This window comes from Mauremys mutica, chromosome 4 (assembly GCF_020497125.1).
Source record: "Mauremys mutica isolate MM-2020 ecotype Southern chromosome 4, ASM2049712v1, whole genome shotgun sequence".
Lineage (NCBI taxonomy): Eukaryota > Metazoa > Chordata > Testudines > Geoemydidae > Mauremys > Mauremys mutica.
In genome coordinates, this window is record NC_059075.1 from 20,222,359 (window position 1) to 20,239,708 (window position 17,350).

At 38.6% G+C, this 17,350-nt stretch overlaps 1 protein-coding gene across 4 annotated transcripts in view; it reads left to right on the forward strand.

The window, feature by feature from the left end:
* PPP1R13B (protein phosphatase 1 regulatory subunit 13B) overlaps window positions 1-17,350 on the forward strand; it is a 122,870-nt gene that overhangs the window by 78,952 nt on the left and 26,568 nt on the right. For all 4 annotated transcript variants that reach the window (XM_045015751.1, XM_045015753.1, XM_045015755.1 and 1 more), the window contains exons 5-7: window positions 13,679-13,780; window positions 14,878-15,052; window positions 15,417-15,613. In XM_045015751.1, the coding sequence (XP_044871686.1) occupies window positions 13,679-13,780; window positions 14,878-15,052; window positions 15,417-15,613 (474 nt within the window). The remainder of the gene's footprint in view (window positions 1-13,678; window positions 13,781-14,877; window positions 15,053-15,416; window positions 15,614-17,350) is intronic.

Here is a 17,350-nt window from a genome sequence, read left to right on the forward strand (position 1 = left end):
ATCTATACATTCCTTGTTTTTAAAGCATATTTGCAACTCAAATTAGTCCCACTTTGAAATGAGCAGAGGGATTTGCCAGGTGAGCTCATTATTATAGACATGCCATGCCTGGTGATCAAGACCTTGTTGGGGCATAGTGCTTCTGAGTTATCATATTGCTTTAATACCATTTTCCAGCATTCCCTTACAACTATGTACCAGTTTCTTCCCCAGATCAAAGAACTGCAGTGCTCCAGTCAGCAACATAATCCTTTGGCTCTGGCTGTTATCAGCGGCAAAATCTTCCTTTCCAAGACATCATCCAAAATCATCCTCCCATCTGTTGACTGGTGTCTCCTTTCATCTTTCCCTTGGCCCATAATTTATATACAGTGGCCTCCTCAGCTCCTTTCACTGACATGCCCATTACAAACTTACTGTCTCATATTAATTTTATTTCCCTGTCCATTCAACCTGTGTATAGTGCATCTCTCCCCCTGCCCCCAACACTCTAGGAGGCACTTTATTCCAACCAGCAGAACCTCCATTTTGCTGCCTATGCAGCCTCCTCCTGTTCCAATTGTTGCCATCTCTATTCCACAAACCATCTTCCTAATATCAAGTAGCAGTAAGATGAAGTCTATTTTTGGCTAATTTAGGAGAAAGGGACTTAAACCTAATTTTTTTTTATCCATCTTCACATGGTATCAATGGGAGATCTTGCTGTAGCTCCCAGATGGTCTTTTTTGCCTAAAAATAAGTCTGACTCTATGCAGCCAGAAAATATATTTTATTGTGGTTGCATTGGATACATGATTTTTCCATATCCTGTGGAGATCAATTTTGCTGGACCTCTTTCTTGTGTAAGCCTAATCAGGTTCATGCCTGAATTCCCTTCCTGAAAGAATGGAAGGGGTGTGTGTGGGGGGGGGGGGGGTAAAACATTGACAGCCTTTCATATTTTCATCTTCTCTATTGTTAGAAGTGTGCTGTGCTGAAGGACAGAATTGGGGAATGAGCAATGCGTAATGAGATTCAGTATTTTGTTTTGGGTTTACATAGGGATTGGAAGTACTTGAGTTGATTTAAATAATTGAAAACATTTGGGTTTAGATTTGGCTTGATAGTCTTTTGTATGATGCAACTTCTTGGCCTGTATTATTGTATGAATGCTGTGTTGCTGACTGTTTCATTCATTCATCTTGTGCATGTTTTAAGAACAAACAAAAGTTTGGAGGAGAAAATCCCTAAGCGTAGAATTGACAACTTCCACAAAATTGTACCGTGTTCATTTTGCATGAGATGTTTACTTTGTGCCTTGTACAGTAAATTTCTCACAATAAAGATACAGATTTCACTACACCTCAATCAACATGATCCTCTGTTACTCTAAACAACAAATATTGCGGGGATGCAGGGGGTAGCGGGATAATGACTTTTCACAACCTGTAATACCCAGACTTTTGCACTGATTTGTAAATATTACAACTCTAAAAAAGAAAAACATTCTGTTGTCTCTTAAAATCAAAATTGTCTGCATTTGAGTATTTTCTGTTTAACCCTATAACTAACTGTGAAAGAAAAGAGTATTGCTCAACATTTTCCATTGGCTATGGAAAAGTGCAATACATCAAGCTGATTACAGTTGACAGCTGGCTTGATCTTGCCATGATTAGGTCTTTCACTGCTGGCAAAATCCACTAGCCTTTTCCGTTCACTGATTGCTGATGAATGCAGAGAGACAGCTTTCCATATTGATAAAGGATAGGGGGAAAAGTCCCTCTGTTTAGTGTAGAAAAAGATACAAAACCTTACTTGTTATTGATTATACCTAGCCATGAAGGCATGAGAAAGAGCTCATCTTGTAGGATTTCTGTGGTCATTTGCTAACTTGGCTTAAACAATTAACATGGTTGCTGTAGGTAGAGAATAACAGAAAAAATGGAGTTGAAGCATGTTGAAGGAACGCAAGAGTTTACAGCTGATGGGCAATGCAGCAAAATAAAGATGTGCTCTTTTACAATTACATGGGAAAGTATCCAGCAGGTAATAAATTACTTTACAAAAATTGTTAGTTTTACACTTAAATAATATTTTCTTTTGCAAGCAGTTAAAGTACTGTATTACTTTTTCACTTGAATTTAAGTTATTGTGGTTTTGAAGTCACATGACCAGAATGCAAACTAGTTTGTTTTAATAACTATAGTTTTTAGCATTGAAAATGCAATTCTGAAAAACAGGTTATTGTTTGGCATACAGATAACACACAAGCTGCTAATTGTAAGCTATAAAACTGTAGTCATTTTAAAACATAACAAGTAAATTATTTAAAAGGAAACGTGAGGAGCTATCTGTGAGAAGTACAAGTCAAACACTAATCATAAAATTGCTTTCAAAGACAGGCTACTTATTTTTCAGTGCATTTGTACTTGCTTTTGGAAATATTTTGTTGTATCATTATCATGTAAGCAGTATGACATCACCACTGTAATACAAAGCATTTGAAACCATTACTTAGGGGAAAAATAAACACATTTGATACTAACCATATTATTTAAGAGACCTGTAATGAAATGCTTTTTTAACTATAATGGACTGGCATATCAAAATAAGATGTTTTTCTTCTTTAATACCCAGAAAATCAAGTTCCAAAAGCTTATTTTTAAAGAAACTCACAATGTTTACTTTGAGAGCTAAATGAGACATGGCTATTACTCATAATTACTCTGAGTAAAAGATTGGTACCATAAACAAGTTTAAAGTTTTATACATAACTGGTCTCATGCTTATGCATGAAAAGCTTTTATTATTATTATTTATTATTATTTTTAATGGATATATGTTTCTAGTCAGGAGGATAAGGGGAAATATATATGTCTCTGCTGCTACAAGTAAAAACTATGGTATTTTCAACTTGCATGTGTAGCTGAATAAAAAAAGTTTGTTTTTTCTGTTCTTTTATAAGCTTCTTTGGAATTCATTTACTTTTTTCCTTATACTGTAGAAATCGTTTATAAGCAGTCCTATTTTATCCAATACATATTAACATGTGCTCACTATATATTTGTACAATAGGTAAATACATCCATTTGCAGCTTTTTAAATTGTTATAGAATCATAGAAATGTAGGGCTGGTAGGGACCTCAAGAAGTCCAGTCCCCTGAGCTGAGGCAGGACCAAGTCCTGGAGTCAGTTTCCTGTTTTTGTTTAATTAGTTTGTTTTCTGAAACTAATCCCAGGATAGCTGCTGGTCTGCTTTGCCAGAGAAAAATAAGCGGTTATTACACTTGAAAGTTTTGAACATTGGAGAAAACACTAATAAGTGATTGGCTCTGAAGTTTGAGACTTAAAGTAGCCTAAAATCTTTATTTGTAGACTGATGCAATTGTGTCAGCATGAAGTAGGGGTTGTTAACAGAATACTCCTTTTTAGGAAGAGCTATCGAGACTTTGACAAATACAGGAAAAGTGAAATTCGTCTGCAAATTGCGATGCAGTACAGCTGGTATAATATTTTGCATTTTAAAGTAATTGAGTATTATTTAATGCACAAAAATATTGAATGCTCTTCCATTGTAGGTGTCTAAATAAAATTACCAGATTAAATCTGTGTTAGCTTGAAGGTTGTACTGCACAATCGTACTTAATGATTGTCTGCAGATAGCTTATGTTAACTTTGTTGTTCTTTATTTTTTAATTTCTGAAATTGTGTTTGTTTTATCTGTGTTTGATTAGCTTGTTCATCTCCATGAGCCTAAAAAAGGCACTGGATTTTTAATCATTGGATTTTTAAATGGATTTCTGCTGCTGGCATTTTCTGACCTAATTTAAAAAATGCAAGGCAGAATTGTGGATAAAACCATGAAACTGGAAATAATGTCATCTGCACAGAGATCAGCAAACATTCTATTTTAGTTAAAATAGAACCAGATACTCATTTGTAATGTTAAGAATAGGTCTGTTCACAACGCTTCCAAAATGTACCATACCATAACAAGGTCAACTTCCTATATGAAATACAGGCAAGGGAAGTCACAAAAGATTAAACTGTTTAATTAGACTTTGGGTGTGGGAAGGGGATTATCAAGTCTTTAACTCGGTGGTGTCCAGGCTTTTCAGGCTGAGGGACGAACATTACCTCCAAAAGGCCAACTGGCCCCAGTAAGTAATTTGGAGCAGACTCTCTGCCGTGTGGTGCTTCCTTTGTGCTGTTCAGCTGGTAAAAAGACAGCAGAAACCACTTGGAAATTTCAATGGATATAATAACCAGCGTAACCAATTCTTACATCCTTCTCCCTGCTGCCCCTGGCATTAAGAAAAGGGTGCTGAGGAAGGGTGACTAGAGTTTGCTGCACTCTGGCTATTCCCAACTGTGCTATGGTCTCTTGGGCACCATAGCCAGTTAGGTAAGTCCATAGCAGCCCCCAGGGTATCTTAGTTTGCAGCAGGACTAAGGCATAGAATTGGAAAGCTATATTTGGTTGATGGGTCTCTGCTTTGCCTCCTTTTCCCTGTCCTGGGTGGTTGTTTGGGGGAATGTAGCCATCCTTTGTTAGATGCAGCAGACGGACAAGCTCCTATCCTGTTTTCTGTAGGTTTCTGCAGTCCAACCTTATTGCTAACCAGTTTTTTTTTCTGGGGGGCTCTGATGGCCTCCCCTCTCCCATTCATCTGTCTTCATCAGGTTGTTGCCAGATCTTCCCTCATGTCTTTGGAGAAGGCTAACAAGGGAGAGGTTGCTGTCTAATCAAACAGAGCAAGGAATTTGGTGAGCAGGGAGAAGAAAGATGGCCATACTTCCATCTGGCATGGCCCTGCTCAGCTCTGTAGGCAGACTGAACTTTGTTGGCCCAGGGGAACCCCCACCTCTGTAGGAGGGGTTTCCCTATGCATGTGTTGAAGAAAATCCCTTATTAGCAGGGAATGCCTTAAATGGAGGTGGAGCTACCTCATGGCTGGCAGAGGTCAGTTTGCTGGAAGGCCTGGGCATTGCTGGGGTTGGGAATGGCTACCTCCCTTTCCCTGAAGATTCTGCTGTCTATTGGATTGGGGAGACAGTGGTTCCCTGAAGACAATGGGAGGAGAAGGGAGAGGCCATCTGGACAAGTCCCAGAAGACATCTCTAGTGAAGAGAGAGCCAGGACCTGGGGCTAGGTGTGGGTGTAGAGGGGTAGCAGCACCACGTCAAGGGGATATGAGGTACTAACGTAAATGAGGAAATGGGGGCAGGCAGCACTGGGCTCAGGGGCAGCAGACCAGATGGGGAGAGGAAGGCAGCACATAGGGGTGAGAACATGTGGAGCTCTGGGCACCAGCCATCTATTTCAGGAGACTGGTGATATTGGAGGCTCCACGGGTCTGGTGCAGAACTCTGGAGAGGGAAGAAGCAGTGTCAGTATCTTCATCTCCTTTCTGTCCTTGGGGAGGGGGAGAATAGAGTGGACAGAAACTACTGGTTATAAGGGTTTGTAATGGATATCTCTACAACAGCTAACATGTGTTGCCAGTTGTTGTGACTTTATTATGAGTTGCAAAATATTTGCTATTTTCCTCAAGCAACAGCTCCTGGAATCCTGAGATTCTCTGGTTATTTTATTTTACTAGAAAAGTTTCTAGCCCTTGTGGTTATGGAGAAAATCTGGAAAATGTGACCTGACTGAACTCAGAAGGCTTCTTCCCCGCTGCAGTGTATTTTTTAAATCTCACGATTTTGTGGGCTTTTCTTACGACTTTTGAACAGTTGGGTTGGCAGTACAACTAATAGCCAGTTGAGCTACTCACTTTAACTTGACGGGTTGTCTCACCCCTGCGGCGCCTCCTGCTGGTGACTCCGGGAATTAGCTCTTTCCAGCACTGGAGCGCCCTCTGCAGGCCAGTGATCCCCCTGTCTTCTCCTGGCCCCCGTGTCCCTCCCAGGACCCCAGGACCCCTTTAACCAGGTTTCCCCTTCCCCGGGGAACCCCCACCCTACTATCCCCACTTCGCCTCAGTAGTGGCTACTGCCCAGTCTCTATCTAGCCCCCGTTCGCTGGGGCAGACTGCAATAACCAGCACTCATCATCAGCAAAGGGGGTTTGGACCTGCTGCCTTGGCCTACTCCTAGGTTGCCCCCTGCAACCCCCCAGTACCTTTTGCCCTATGCTAGGCCGCAGCCTGGGGTTTTCTAGGCTGGAGCTTCCCCAGCCCTGTTTCACCCTAGGTACCTTGTCTCAGTTCCTGGCAACCAGGCCCATCTCCCTCTAGAAACAGAGAGAGACTGACTGGCCTCCTGGCTCATAGCCTTTTATAGGGGCCAGCTGTGGCCTGATTGGGGTGTGGCCCAGCTGCGGCTACTTCCCCAATCAGCCCAGCTTTGAGAGCAGCAGTTCTCAAGCCCTGCCAAGCCGCTTTTAAACCCCTTAAAACCAGGAGCAGGGATCTACCCTGCTACAGGTAGGGTCTTTGGGAGTGGGCTGGATGGAAGCTCCTGGGATCTATCCTTATTAATTAAGAATGTCTGTCTGCAGGATACTAAGGGAGGAAAAATAACTTTTGAAGTGGTAAGAGAGTGGCTCATTACAGACAGTCAACAAGAAGGTGTGAGTAACAGTAGGGAGAAATTAGTATTGGGGAAATTAAGTTTAGGTTTTGCTTTAAAAGTTATTTTCCTCTCTTGGTGTCCTGCTGTTAATTGATTTATCTTGTTAGACTGACCTCACACTTGGTAAAGCAACCCCCATCATTTCATGTATTTATATCTGCTCCTGTATTTTTCACTTCATACATCTGATGAAGTGGGTTTTAGCCCACGAAAGCTTATGCCCAAATACATTTGTTAGTCTCTAAGGTGCCACAAGGACTCCTCATTATTTTTGCTGATACAGACTAAAATGGCTACCTCTCTGAAACCTGTCTACAGATGGGCAACTGAGGTATAGAGAGGCTAAGTGACTTGCCCAAGATCACACAAGGAACAGGCAGAACAGGAAACTGAATCTTCATCTTCCATATTCCAAGCCAGTGCCCAACCACTGGGATATTCTTCCTCCCCTCAAGCCTTGTTATTTGTTGCAAATTGCTCTTGTCAGATGGGCTTTCAAGATGATACGATGAGCAAAACAGGTGCAACATATTTTGAAAATGTTTACTACCTGTAAGCAATTCATGGGCATAGACGGGAAGTACTTTGTGAATGCTTTTGTTTATGGGAGGTAGTTTATTACACATCTGTAATGTTTGGTAACTGAATCAACAACATTTACACCTCTACCTTGCTATAACACTGACCTCGGGAGCCAAAAAATCTTACCGCGTTATAGTGAAACCCCATTATATCGAACTTGATTTGATCCGCCGGAGTGCGCAGCCCCCCCCCCCGAGCGCTGCTTTACCGCGTTATATCCGAATTCGTGTTATAACGGGTGGCATTTTAACAGGGTAGTGGTGTATTTAGGAGTTCATTTTAGAGTGTAAGACTCCCAAGTGATGAATGTAAAGAAAGTTACAGTTCAGCAGACCCATCTCCTGGAACTTATCACTATATTGCAAGTGAATTTGTGGAATCTGGAGGAGTAGATATTTGCAGTGCTCTTGTTGTTGTAAAAAGTGCAGTCCCCCAGAGGAGGTAGATTTTCCTTGCTGCAGGAATAGGGAGATGTTTTATGGCTTAAATGTGATAGGTTCAGGTTTGTTGTGAAAGGCGAGTGACGCCATGTAATAACTAGTATATGTAGAAGAAATTTATTGGAAAGATGATGATCTCATTAAGGATACATACTGTGCTGTTTTGCATTATACTGTAACACAACAGTACTTCGGAAGAAGGACTTGGACTGACTAAAAAACTGTTCCAAACTTTCCCTTGTTTTCTCAGTAGTTTTGCTTGAATTGACTGCAGATTATTATAAATTACATCAGTGAAGATAAAATGATTGAAACAAACTGATTTATTCAACTAGATCTTGACAAGAGAAAATATGTTGGAATTTTTGCCTTTTTGCTAAATTTCCTGATATTTCAAAGACTATGCTACTATACTTGGGACATCTAACATATGTTTATTTTTACAATCTTTCTGAAAATAATTAACTTGAAACTGAAGAGGAATCTTGCTTGGTTTCTGTACTTCATTTCTCATGTGGATGAAAAGAAGGCAGCAGCGAGTGAAACTGCAGGTTTAAATCTCCTCTCTTCCCTTCTCCTCCTCCTCCTCCTCCTCCTCCTGCTCAACACTGTGTAGTTATTTTAATAGTGAAAGGCACTTAGCCATAATGGTTTTCAGTAAAATAAACATTTAGAAGTTTTAGAGAAGATTTGTATCTAAAATGCAGGCTGTCAGGGTTTTCTTGTTTGTTTGTTTTTTGCAGATTATATAAATAGCTTTTTAAAACCTTTATGTATGCAAGTTAAATGTTTTTGCACTATAAAATTATTTATATACAAATATTCTCAGAGGTTTCTATAAGGAGAGGCTAATGTATGAATTTATCATGCTCTCCTGTTCTATATGCTGTGGCATGTGTTAAGCATAATCATAGATTTTAACAGATATGCATAAAATGTACTGATCTAGAGTAGCGCACTGAGTTCTTAGTTATCAGGAGTCAAACTGGGATGGCTTGTTGTGGCTCTGAAAACCAGTTATTTTCTTAAAGATTGTCATTTTGTACTCCAAGATCTGAGCTTTCATTTTGAAGAAAAAAAAAGTGTTTAGCCTTATTGTTGGGATGATAATCTTGAAAATGTGAACAAACATAACCTGATGCAGCGATGTTTTCCTGAGTCTGCAGACATTCTGAACAATAGCTCTGAGAGATGTGGATTGCTGCCATATGTCTTAGGTGGGAAGATAGGGGGCAGTCTGAAGCTTAAGGATGATAATTTAAATGTCAATATTGCCAACTTTCACTGCTGATCAAAGCATACAAGAAGGAAGGACTTTGCAGATCTGCATAGTTTAGTGTAAGTGGTGTCTCATTTTGAATAAAGTCTGTGGTGCATGGGAGAATACCACCTATTTTTCCCATTCTGACCCTTGGAGCCATCAAGCAGGGAGAACCGGGAAGCATCTGCACCCTACCAGTCAGGAGCCAAGCCTGAAGTCCACCAAACACAAAAAAGATCAGGGATATCCTGAGCCCAATTGGGATCCAAGCCCAAGAAGATCAGATGAGCCCAGAGAGTATCTGAGCCCTATAGGGAGTCATGCCTAAGGAACGCAACAGAGCACGTGTGATTATTTTCAACATGTGCACAATATACTAGGAGCAGCATTTCATTTTGGTATCTTATCTTTGTGTCTTTAAGTGAACATATGCTGATTTGTGATGGAACTTAGAAAAGTTTTTCTTTTTCATTTGAGCCCTGCTTTAATATATAGCTCACTGTAAAATGTCTTGGCCATTTAATCATAATAGTAAGCAGCAAGCTTAGAGAAGATATGAGACCTGTAAAGCAGAATACTGTGGAAGAGATGTCTGTTACAGTCATGCTACTTAAAAGAATTAGTACAAACTACTAATACCTAGGATTTTCTCTCATTTGGTAAATCAAATTAATACCAAAGTGTTCCATATCTGATCTAGACATTATGCAAGTGTTTTTATACCCCTTGATTTTAGGGCCTCTGTTCCATACTCTACCCGCTTCATCACCTGTTCATCTTTTATAAACAGTTTCCATTGATGCTGACATTTACTAGGAGTAGGGTTACATGGGTTACTATTTCCAATATGAACTCTAATTCTGCTCCATAATATGACCAGCAGGAGGTGTTTACAGAGTGGAATTCCCTCAGGAATTTAAGTGAGTCATGTTTATATCATACTGATGCTTTAGCAGCTTGAAAAGGAAATATTCCAAATTTGGATCTCCCTAGTGACTGAACTGCTTTCATGCATCTGAGCTGATTTTGTGTGTGAGTGTATGTAATAGTATATACAATTTATATATTCAGTCTATAGTTAAACTTAAACTTGCACATTTGTTGATTTACTGTAGGGTAAGTGATGACAAACAGCTTATATTCTAAATTAAAATATGTCTATAAAAATTCTTTCCAATCTGAATTTCAGGATGGATATAAAATAAAAACCTGAATGGAAATAATTTGGGTTTGCTTTACATAAAAATGAAATGTAATTCAGTCAAAAAAACCCCACAAAGTTTGAAATAATTAGCAGATATTGAGGCAGAGTAGTGCACTGGAATTGGTTTGGTTATGAGAATGTGAAACCTTCCTGAGTTCTAATCCTTGCTTTGCTATTGACTTAGTATGTAGCATTGGGCAAGTAACTTATCCTCTGTGTTTGTTCCTCATCTGTCAAATGGGAAGGATACTTAACTCACAGGAATGTTTTGAAGGGTTAGCTAAGTGTTTGTGCAGTGCTTTGACAATAGGAAATGACTATGTGCATATTACTTTTTATTATGCTATTACTGGGTGCTATTGGATAAAAAGGACACTCACCTGAAAGAAACATTTAGATATTCTGTGTCGTAAAGTATGACCGCTCAGGAAGACTATGAAGTTACAGTGATATTGTTAAGATATTGTTGTATATAAAAAATGTTAAAATGCATTATTTGCCATTCCCCCTCCCTCCACCCCGCAGCAATCCCTGTTGCAATATGAATATACAGTAGTTTTATGAGAGTCTGTTCTTGTGACTAGGGGAACCTTTGCTTCTTTTCATTCTATATTGTGAAGGGCAACAAAGAAGCAAAAAGCCCACCTTAATGTGAGCTTGTCAAAATCATTGCTTTACATTCCCCACTACTTGGACCTCACAGAAACCACTCTGCAGGGACAGAAAGACTGGAGATCTGTAGATTTCAGAGCAGTGTGTAGCAGAACTGGAGGTCAGTTACTCAAGTGCCCTGTTTCTCTGTTACCTGGTGGATTTCAGAGCAGGAGTTTTCCTCTCTTGGGGTTGGGGCTAAGACACTGGTATGGCAAAGGATCGGTTGGCAGCTCAGATCATTACAGAACTATAATGCAAGGTAACTTGGGAGGACCAAAGAGCAGAGACTCTGAACCAGATCTTCTCTCAGATGCCAGGAAATGTGGGGTTTGTCTTAGATTTCTCTGTGATTGTTCCTTTGCCCTGTCTATGAATCTTAAAACCTCTCTTCCCTTGTGTAAGCATTGTTTTGAGTTTCATCTCACAACACTTTCAAAGCGCTTTTTAACTTCCTTTGATTTTTCTTTGGGAGTGCTTATAATGGGGTAGGATATGGTGTACCTTTAACTTTGTTATTAATCATGTAATCTTATGCATTAGCTCAAATGCTGCACTGAATGTAGAATGATTACAATGCCAGCACAATAGCCTGCCTGTTTCATTACTAAACTTTACTGATTGCATTAAATTTCAAACCAGTTGTAACAGAAGTTGCAGTATTTTCTCCTACCAACTCTTCCAGCTATTCAGGTGTTGGCATACTATGTTCTGTTTGATAAGAATGTCATGCAGTTCTGGTATTGCAACATTCATTTATCTAAGTGTAGCGGAGCAGATATTTGGTGTGAGAGAGCAGTTTCAACTTTTGGAATTTACTTTTGCTTTGTTTTTTATACTCCCACTTTAAAAAAAAATATTTTTATGAACATGTTTCACAGAGTAGAAGGCCTGAGTCTGTAGGTAGAAATGACTTGGTTTTTTTAATAAAAGACTAAGAGATTATTGAAATAATTTGAATAGTATATTAGATTCCTGTTAGAACAATAGTTAGCATTTCATATCTTGAAAGTGCCTTGCAAATTGTAAATAATATTCAATAATTTCTCCTCATTAACAAAGTGTTAAAATTGCCCAAATATTAGGCTTCAGTTTTGTGAAGGTTTTTGTTACCTTTCACATGCAAAATTTGTTAAAACACTGCACAGTAATTTGTTGACCTCAATTTAATTTCTATTAAATCTGCCAAAAAATGGATCTTAAGCAGTAATAGTTAATCAAAAAATGGTAGCTTTCCTATAGTTTTTGTTAGTTTTTTCTCATTTTATTAATATTTATTGCAACTAGAGAAAAATTGCTTTCATGTGCTGTTGTGGGGAAAAATAGGATTTTTAACTCTTTAAAGCTTGTGTTGGCCATCTTGTGTGTAATCCTTCTGAGGAATCTTCATGACTGTCTGAAGTGTGAAAATCTTTACTTTCACTGCCAAGTTAAAAACAAAAAGAGCCCCATGTGCATTCTTTCTTATATATGTATTGGCAAAAGTCTTTAGGATTTCTTTGAGGAGGACCACCGAGATGATTCATGAAAACACCACATGTAACTTGCTCAGTTTAAATAAGGGTGGGAGAGACAACCTTTAGGCCAGAAACTGGAAATCTGCCATAGAAATTCAATAAAAATAAACACATTTAAAATAAATGATTATCAAACCTAAAAGATGTATCCATTCCAGATTTTCCCTCTCTCTATCTCCCCCCCCCTTTTGTCTCTCTGTCTTACTCATTCTTTGGCATTGTACCATTTTCATTTTTGTGTACTGTTTTCTGTTCTCTTTTCTCTTATCTTTTGGTCTACTCTTTCTTTGAGTAGCAGCATTGTTTTCTACTCATTTTTTGTCTTCCATATTTGCTCCCTTCTTCATCCACTTCCTTGCTTTTTCATGTTAACTTTTCTCTTCCGCCTTGTATTCTGTTCTCTTCCCATGGTATTATCTATCTTCTGCCTCCCGCTGCCTTCCTTCTTATAGGGGTCCATTCTTCCTCTTCTGCTATGGGAGCTGTTATTAGGGATGGGGATCCTCTCTTGCTGCCCCTCTGCGGACATGTCTGCACTGCCTCTCGGAGCCTCCCAGCCTTGGTCCACAGACTCAGCGCTGTAAAAATATCTGTGTAAGACAGTGCTTTGATGTGCTCTCAAGCCCACCTCTCCCCCCAGGCTTAAGAGCCTGAAAGACTCTAAGCCCTGGTCTACACACAGCCCCTGGTTCGAACTAGGGTACGCGAATTCAGCTACGTGAATAACGTAGCTGAATTCGAACTACCCTAGTTCGAATGACTTACCGTCCAGACGCCGCGGAAGCGAACTCCGTGTCTCCAAGGTCGACTCCGGCAACTCCTCCTGCCGCGGTGGAGTACCGGAGTCGACCGCGGCGCTTCCGGAGTTCGAACTATCGCGTCTAGATCAGATGCGATAGTTCGAACTCCGAGAAGTCGAACTCGCCGCGTCGACCCGGCGGGTAAGTATAGACGTGGCCTTAGATTTTTAAAGAGACTATACTTTGAATAATAATTGTTAGAAATTATTTCCTGCATGTGCTTTTGCTCACAAAATACATAGTTTACCATAATTAAGGAAAAAGTCTCATCTAAAAAATAAAAACCCAGGAACATCAAGTATTTGTTACATTTGGTACATGTCCAAGAGATAACACATAGAACAGTACCCCCATAGAACCAAGGGTATTCAGAAAGCTAGAAACAGAAAACAAACAAGTAAATTACACATTGTGAAATTCTGATCTTGTGTTTCTGGAAAATCTGATTTGTGGCATTTGTAATCCCTTTGTTGGTTGCTTTTTAGCTGCGGTCCAAATGCATAAAACTCTGGCAAAGCTCAGAAGAAGAAAAGAAAAGAAAATGTATTTTAGATTCTAATTGGGACTTAAAAACATTCTTGGACTACTGATTTCTGGTTTCTAATGTCACAAAATTCAATGTGTGTAAATAATCATCTTAACGTAGTGCTTTGTGCTTTCTGCAGGTTGGGAATCCACGTGTAGAACTCACACTCTCTGAACTTCAAGACATGGCTGCCAGACAACAGCAGCAGATTGAAAACCAACAGCAAATGTTGGTTGCTAAGGTAAAAATACGAAGGAGTGGAAAAGAGACAACTGCAACAATTTAGAGACTTAAATAAGCTGTTCATAGATAAAATTATATATAGATTTCCTTCAACATACGCATATATAATTTTCAAGAACTTAGAAAAATACACTACAACATTTTGAATAAAAGAAAGAGCCTGAGAAATCTGCTGCATTAACAAATACTTATAAATCCAGGCAATATAGAACACTACAGTTTAATAAACAGTAGACATGGAATATTAGTATGACTCCTTAGTTATATTAATCTTTAAAATGATTAGTATGTTGTTGTTAACTCTTTGTGTTAGACTCACTTCCTAATATATAAACATGAATGTATGCTCAAAGTTTTGTATTTCTGTGAAGCATTTTGTGACACTATTACAGATGCTATATAATATATACAGTACGTATTGCATGCTTGGACAACAGGACTGAAATACATTTAAATGAATTCAAGCTAACAGAGTTTGCTGTATTTGCAGTTCTCTGGAAGAAATTATATTGGGGAAAAAAAGAAACATTTCCCTTATTTGCTCAGTGCATGGGCTGTCATTTAGAGAGTTGGAACTTTATCTTACAGCAGATCTCCTTATCTTTGCCTGTCTAAAATCCTCTACTGACCATTGTTTGCTTCCTTTGGGAAATTGAGTAATGGAGGGTTGGAAGACATTTTGCAACAGCAGGAAGCGTGTTGCTAGCAGCAGGAAACAAATGCTTGCGGAAGCTTCACAGATGTGTTGGAATGAATGTTTAGTCTGAAATTGGTTTTGGTGTACATTTGATGTTTGACTTAGTAGCTTCAAAAGCAGTGTGCCGTGTTTCTATTTTTTTAAGACAAATTTGTATAGGCACAAATCATTGTAGGTTTTTCTAGGAGTATTGTTATACATTTTAATTACATTTTACTATCATATGTGATTTTATTTATTTATTTAGAAAAGATGTGTAGGCAAGAAAACCATCCAAAGTTGATAGTGAAGTTTGGGTTTCTTTAAAGTCAAGTTTTGTTGTTTGTTTGTTTTGCCGTTATCCACCTATTAAAAAAATTCCTCTAAAGTTAGATTACATGTTCTCCTTGTTTTGGCAGGAACAACGTTTACGTTATCTGAAGCAGCAAGAACGCCGTCAGCAGCAGTCTATTTCTGAGAGTGAAAAGCTTCAAAAACTTAAAGAACGGGTGGAGACCCAGGAGTCAAAGCTGAAAAAAATACGTGCCATGAGAGGACAAGTGGACTACAGCAAGATCATGAATGGCAATCTGTGTATGTGGATTTTTCAAATCTATTTCCATTGTAAATTTCACTGATAATATTTTGTACTGTAACTTGCAAATATTAGTATAGCAACAGGGTATTGAATTGAGTATTTGTTCTATTTTTAGAAAGGGTCTTTCACAAATGAATTAAATAAGAAATTAAATTGATTTTAGTAAATATGTTCAGCTTTTTGCAAATTACGTTAGCATGTTATAAACATAAGTTTGTATGCTATGTTAAATTGATGGAAACGTTTCTGTATGTAGGACTACAGTTTCCAATAGCTTTGTGTTTAGAACTATGAAAATACACAAGACAGTTGTACTGGTATTTCATTTGGTTGTTGAGGTGTGTTTTTTGTTAATTATAGCTACTGAAATTGAGCATATCAGTGCCATGTTCCAGGAGAAGCAGCAGGAGTTACAAGCTGCAGTGTTAAAAGTAGATCAGCTAACTCAGCAATTGGAGGACTTAAGGAAAGGGAAATTGAATGGATTCCAATCTTATAATGGACAGATGACAGGACCTGCAGCTGTAGAATTAAAAAAGTTGTACCAAGAACTACAGGTAAACTATTAACTGTGACATTTTTCACAATATCTGTAGATTAACAAAAGTAACACTTACCTCCCCAACCTAGTGTTGCAACTAGTGTTGTACTTGATTTTGGGAAACCCCATTAACCAGTATGATAGAATGTGTGTTAATTTGTAAGGGCACATTAAATGTATAAACCTCAGGTAAAGGGAACTTCATTAATTTTCAAAACCACGTTTTTATCACCACATTTTTACAACTTGTAAATAATATAATAACCTGTATAAATGTTTGAAGAGGATTACTCAGCAATGAAGAGAATGTATATGCAAAAATTGAACTCTACATGTAAACTAGTACTTGTTTCTGTTTTCCTTTTTCTAAAATTTATTATCTCAGACTAATTTTTCAGATCTTAATCTTTTCTCTTTTGTGAGGTAGTAGGTATAGTAAACATTGTGTAAGGTGCTTTCATAGCTAGAAAGTATGATTAAGCAGTGAAAATATCCATTGTAAAATGCAGTATGAAAACATAATAGTGAATATGTGATATAATTAAAATGTATAGGGGCTAAATAACAAGCCTGTCCTGATCATATTTTAACAGAATCACTGGAAGTAAAATATAAACTGCAAATACAAGAAAAATTTGCAGTTACTATGCCTTATTTCTCCGAGTATACCTTTATAGCTATAGTGTAGATCTTATTCATTTAGAAGGTAAAGTATTTTGCTTACATTGCTATGGTTTCTGGTTAAATGTATGAAATTACAAATATTTAACTATGTACCATTTTGCCAGGATTTCATGGTTTTTATAATTTGCTTATAGTGTTTTGTGGTTGAGATGTGAGCTCTACCATGTGTTAGTTTAAAAATGGGAAATACAAGTAATGCTTTTTGACATTTCTCACTTTCTTGGGATGCATGTATTTCTTTTATCCTTAGCTCTGAACCTTTGAGTATAGATCAGGGATTGGCAACCTTTGGCATGCAGCCTGCTAGGGTAAGCACCCTAGCAGGCTGGGCCGGTTTGTTTACCTGCCGCATCCACAGGTTCAGCCGATTGCGGCTCCCACTGGCTGCAGTTCGCCACTTCAGGCCAATGGGGGCTGTGGGAAGCAGCGTAGGCTGAGGGATCTGCTGGCCGTCGCTTCCCGCAGCCCCCATTGGCCTGGGATGGTGAACTGCAGCCAGTGGGAGCCGTGATCAGCTGAACCTGCGGATGTGGCAGGTAAACAAACTGTCCCGGCCCGCCAGGGTGCTTATCCTGGCGGGCCGTGGGCCAAAGGTTGCCGATCCCTGGTTTAGATTGATGTGATTTTTTTTAAAAATGAGGACACTCTTGTATGATGATTTCATGTAATTGGGATGTGCTCTTTAACAATTACTAAAATATAATTTTTTTCTCTGAAGTGGAGGGAAACTTCATTCAAAGTATTATACCAGGTTGCACAGTATGAAGCTTAATCTAATCTTTCTTACATTTTTATTTAATTGAAAAAGAAGTGACCTTTTTTCCCCTATTACTTACACTAGGTGAATCTCCATTTCTGGAGCAATTCTAAGTGCAAAGATGCTTAACAGATTGCTGAGATGTCTGTATTGTTTGTTGTCATTTTGACCCCCTACATATTTATCAAGATTTAAATTTGCCTCAGTTTTTTTGCATGTAACATCAACATGAGAAGTGGAGAACTGGGACAAACTATCAGAATTATTTAAGGTGCCAAAGAGAGCCAATGGGGAGACGAGGAAAATAATTAT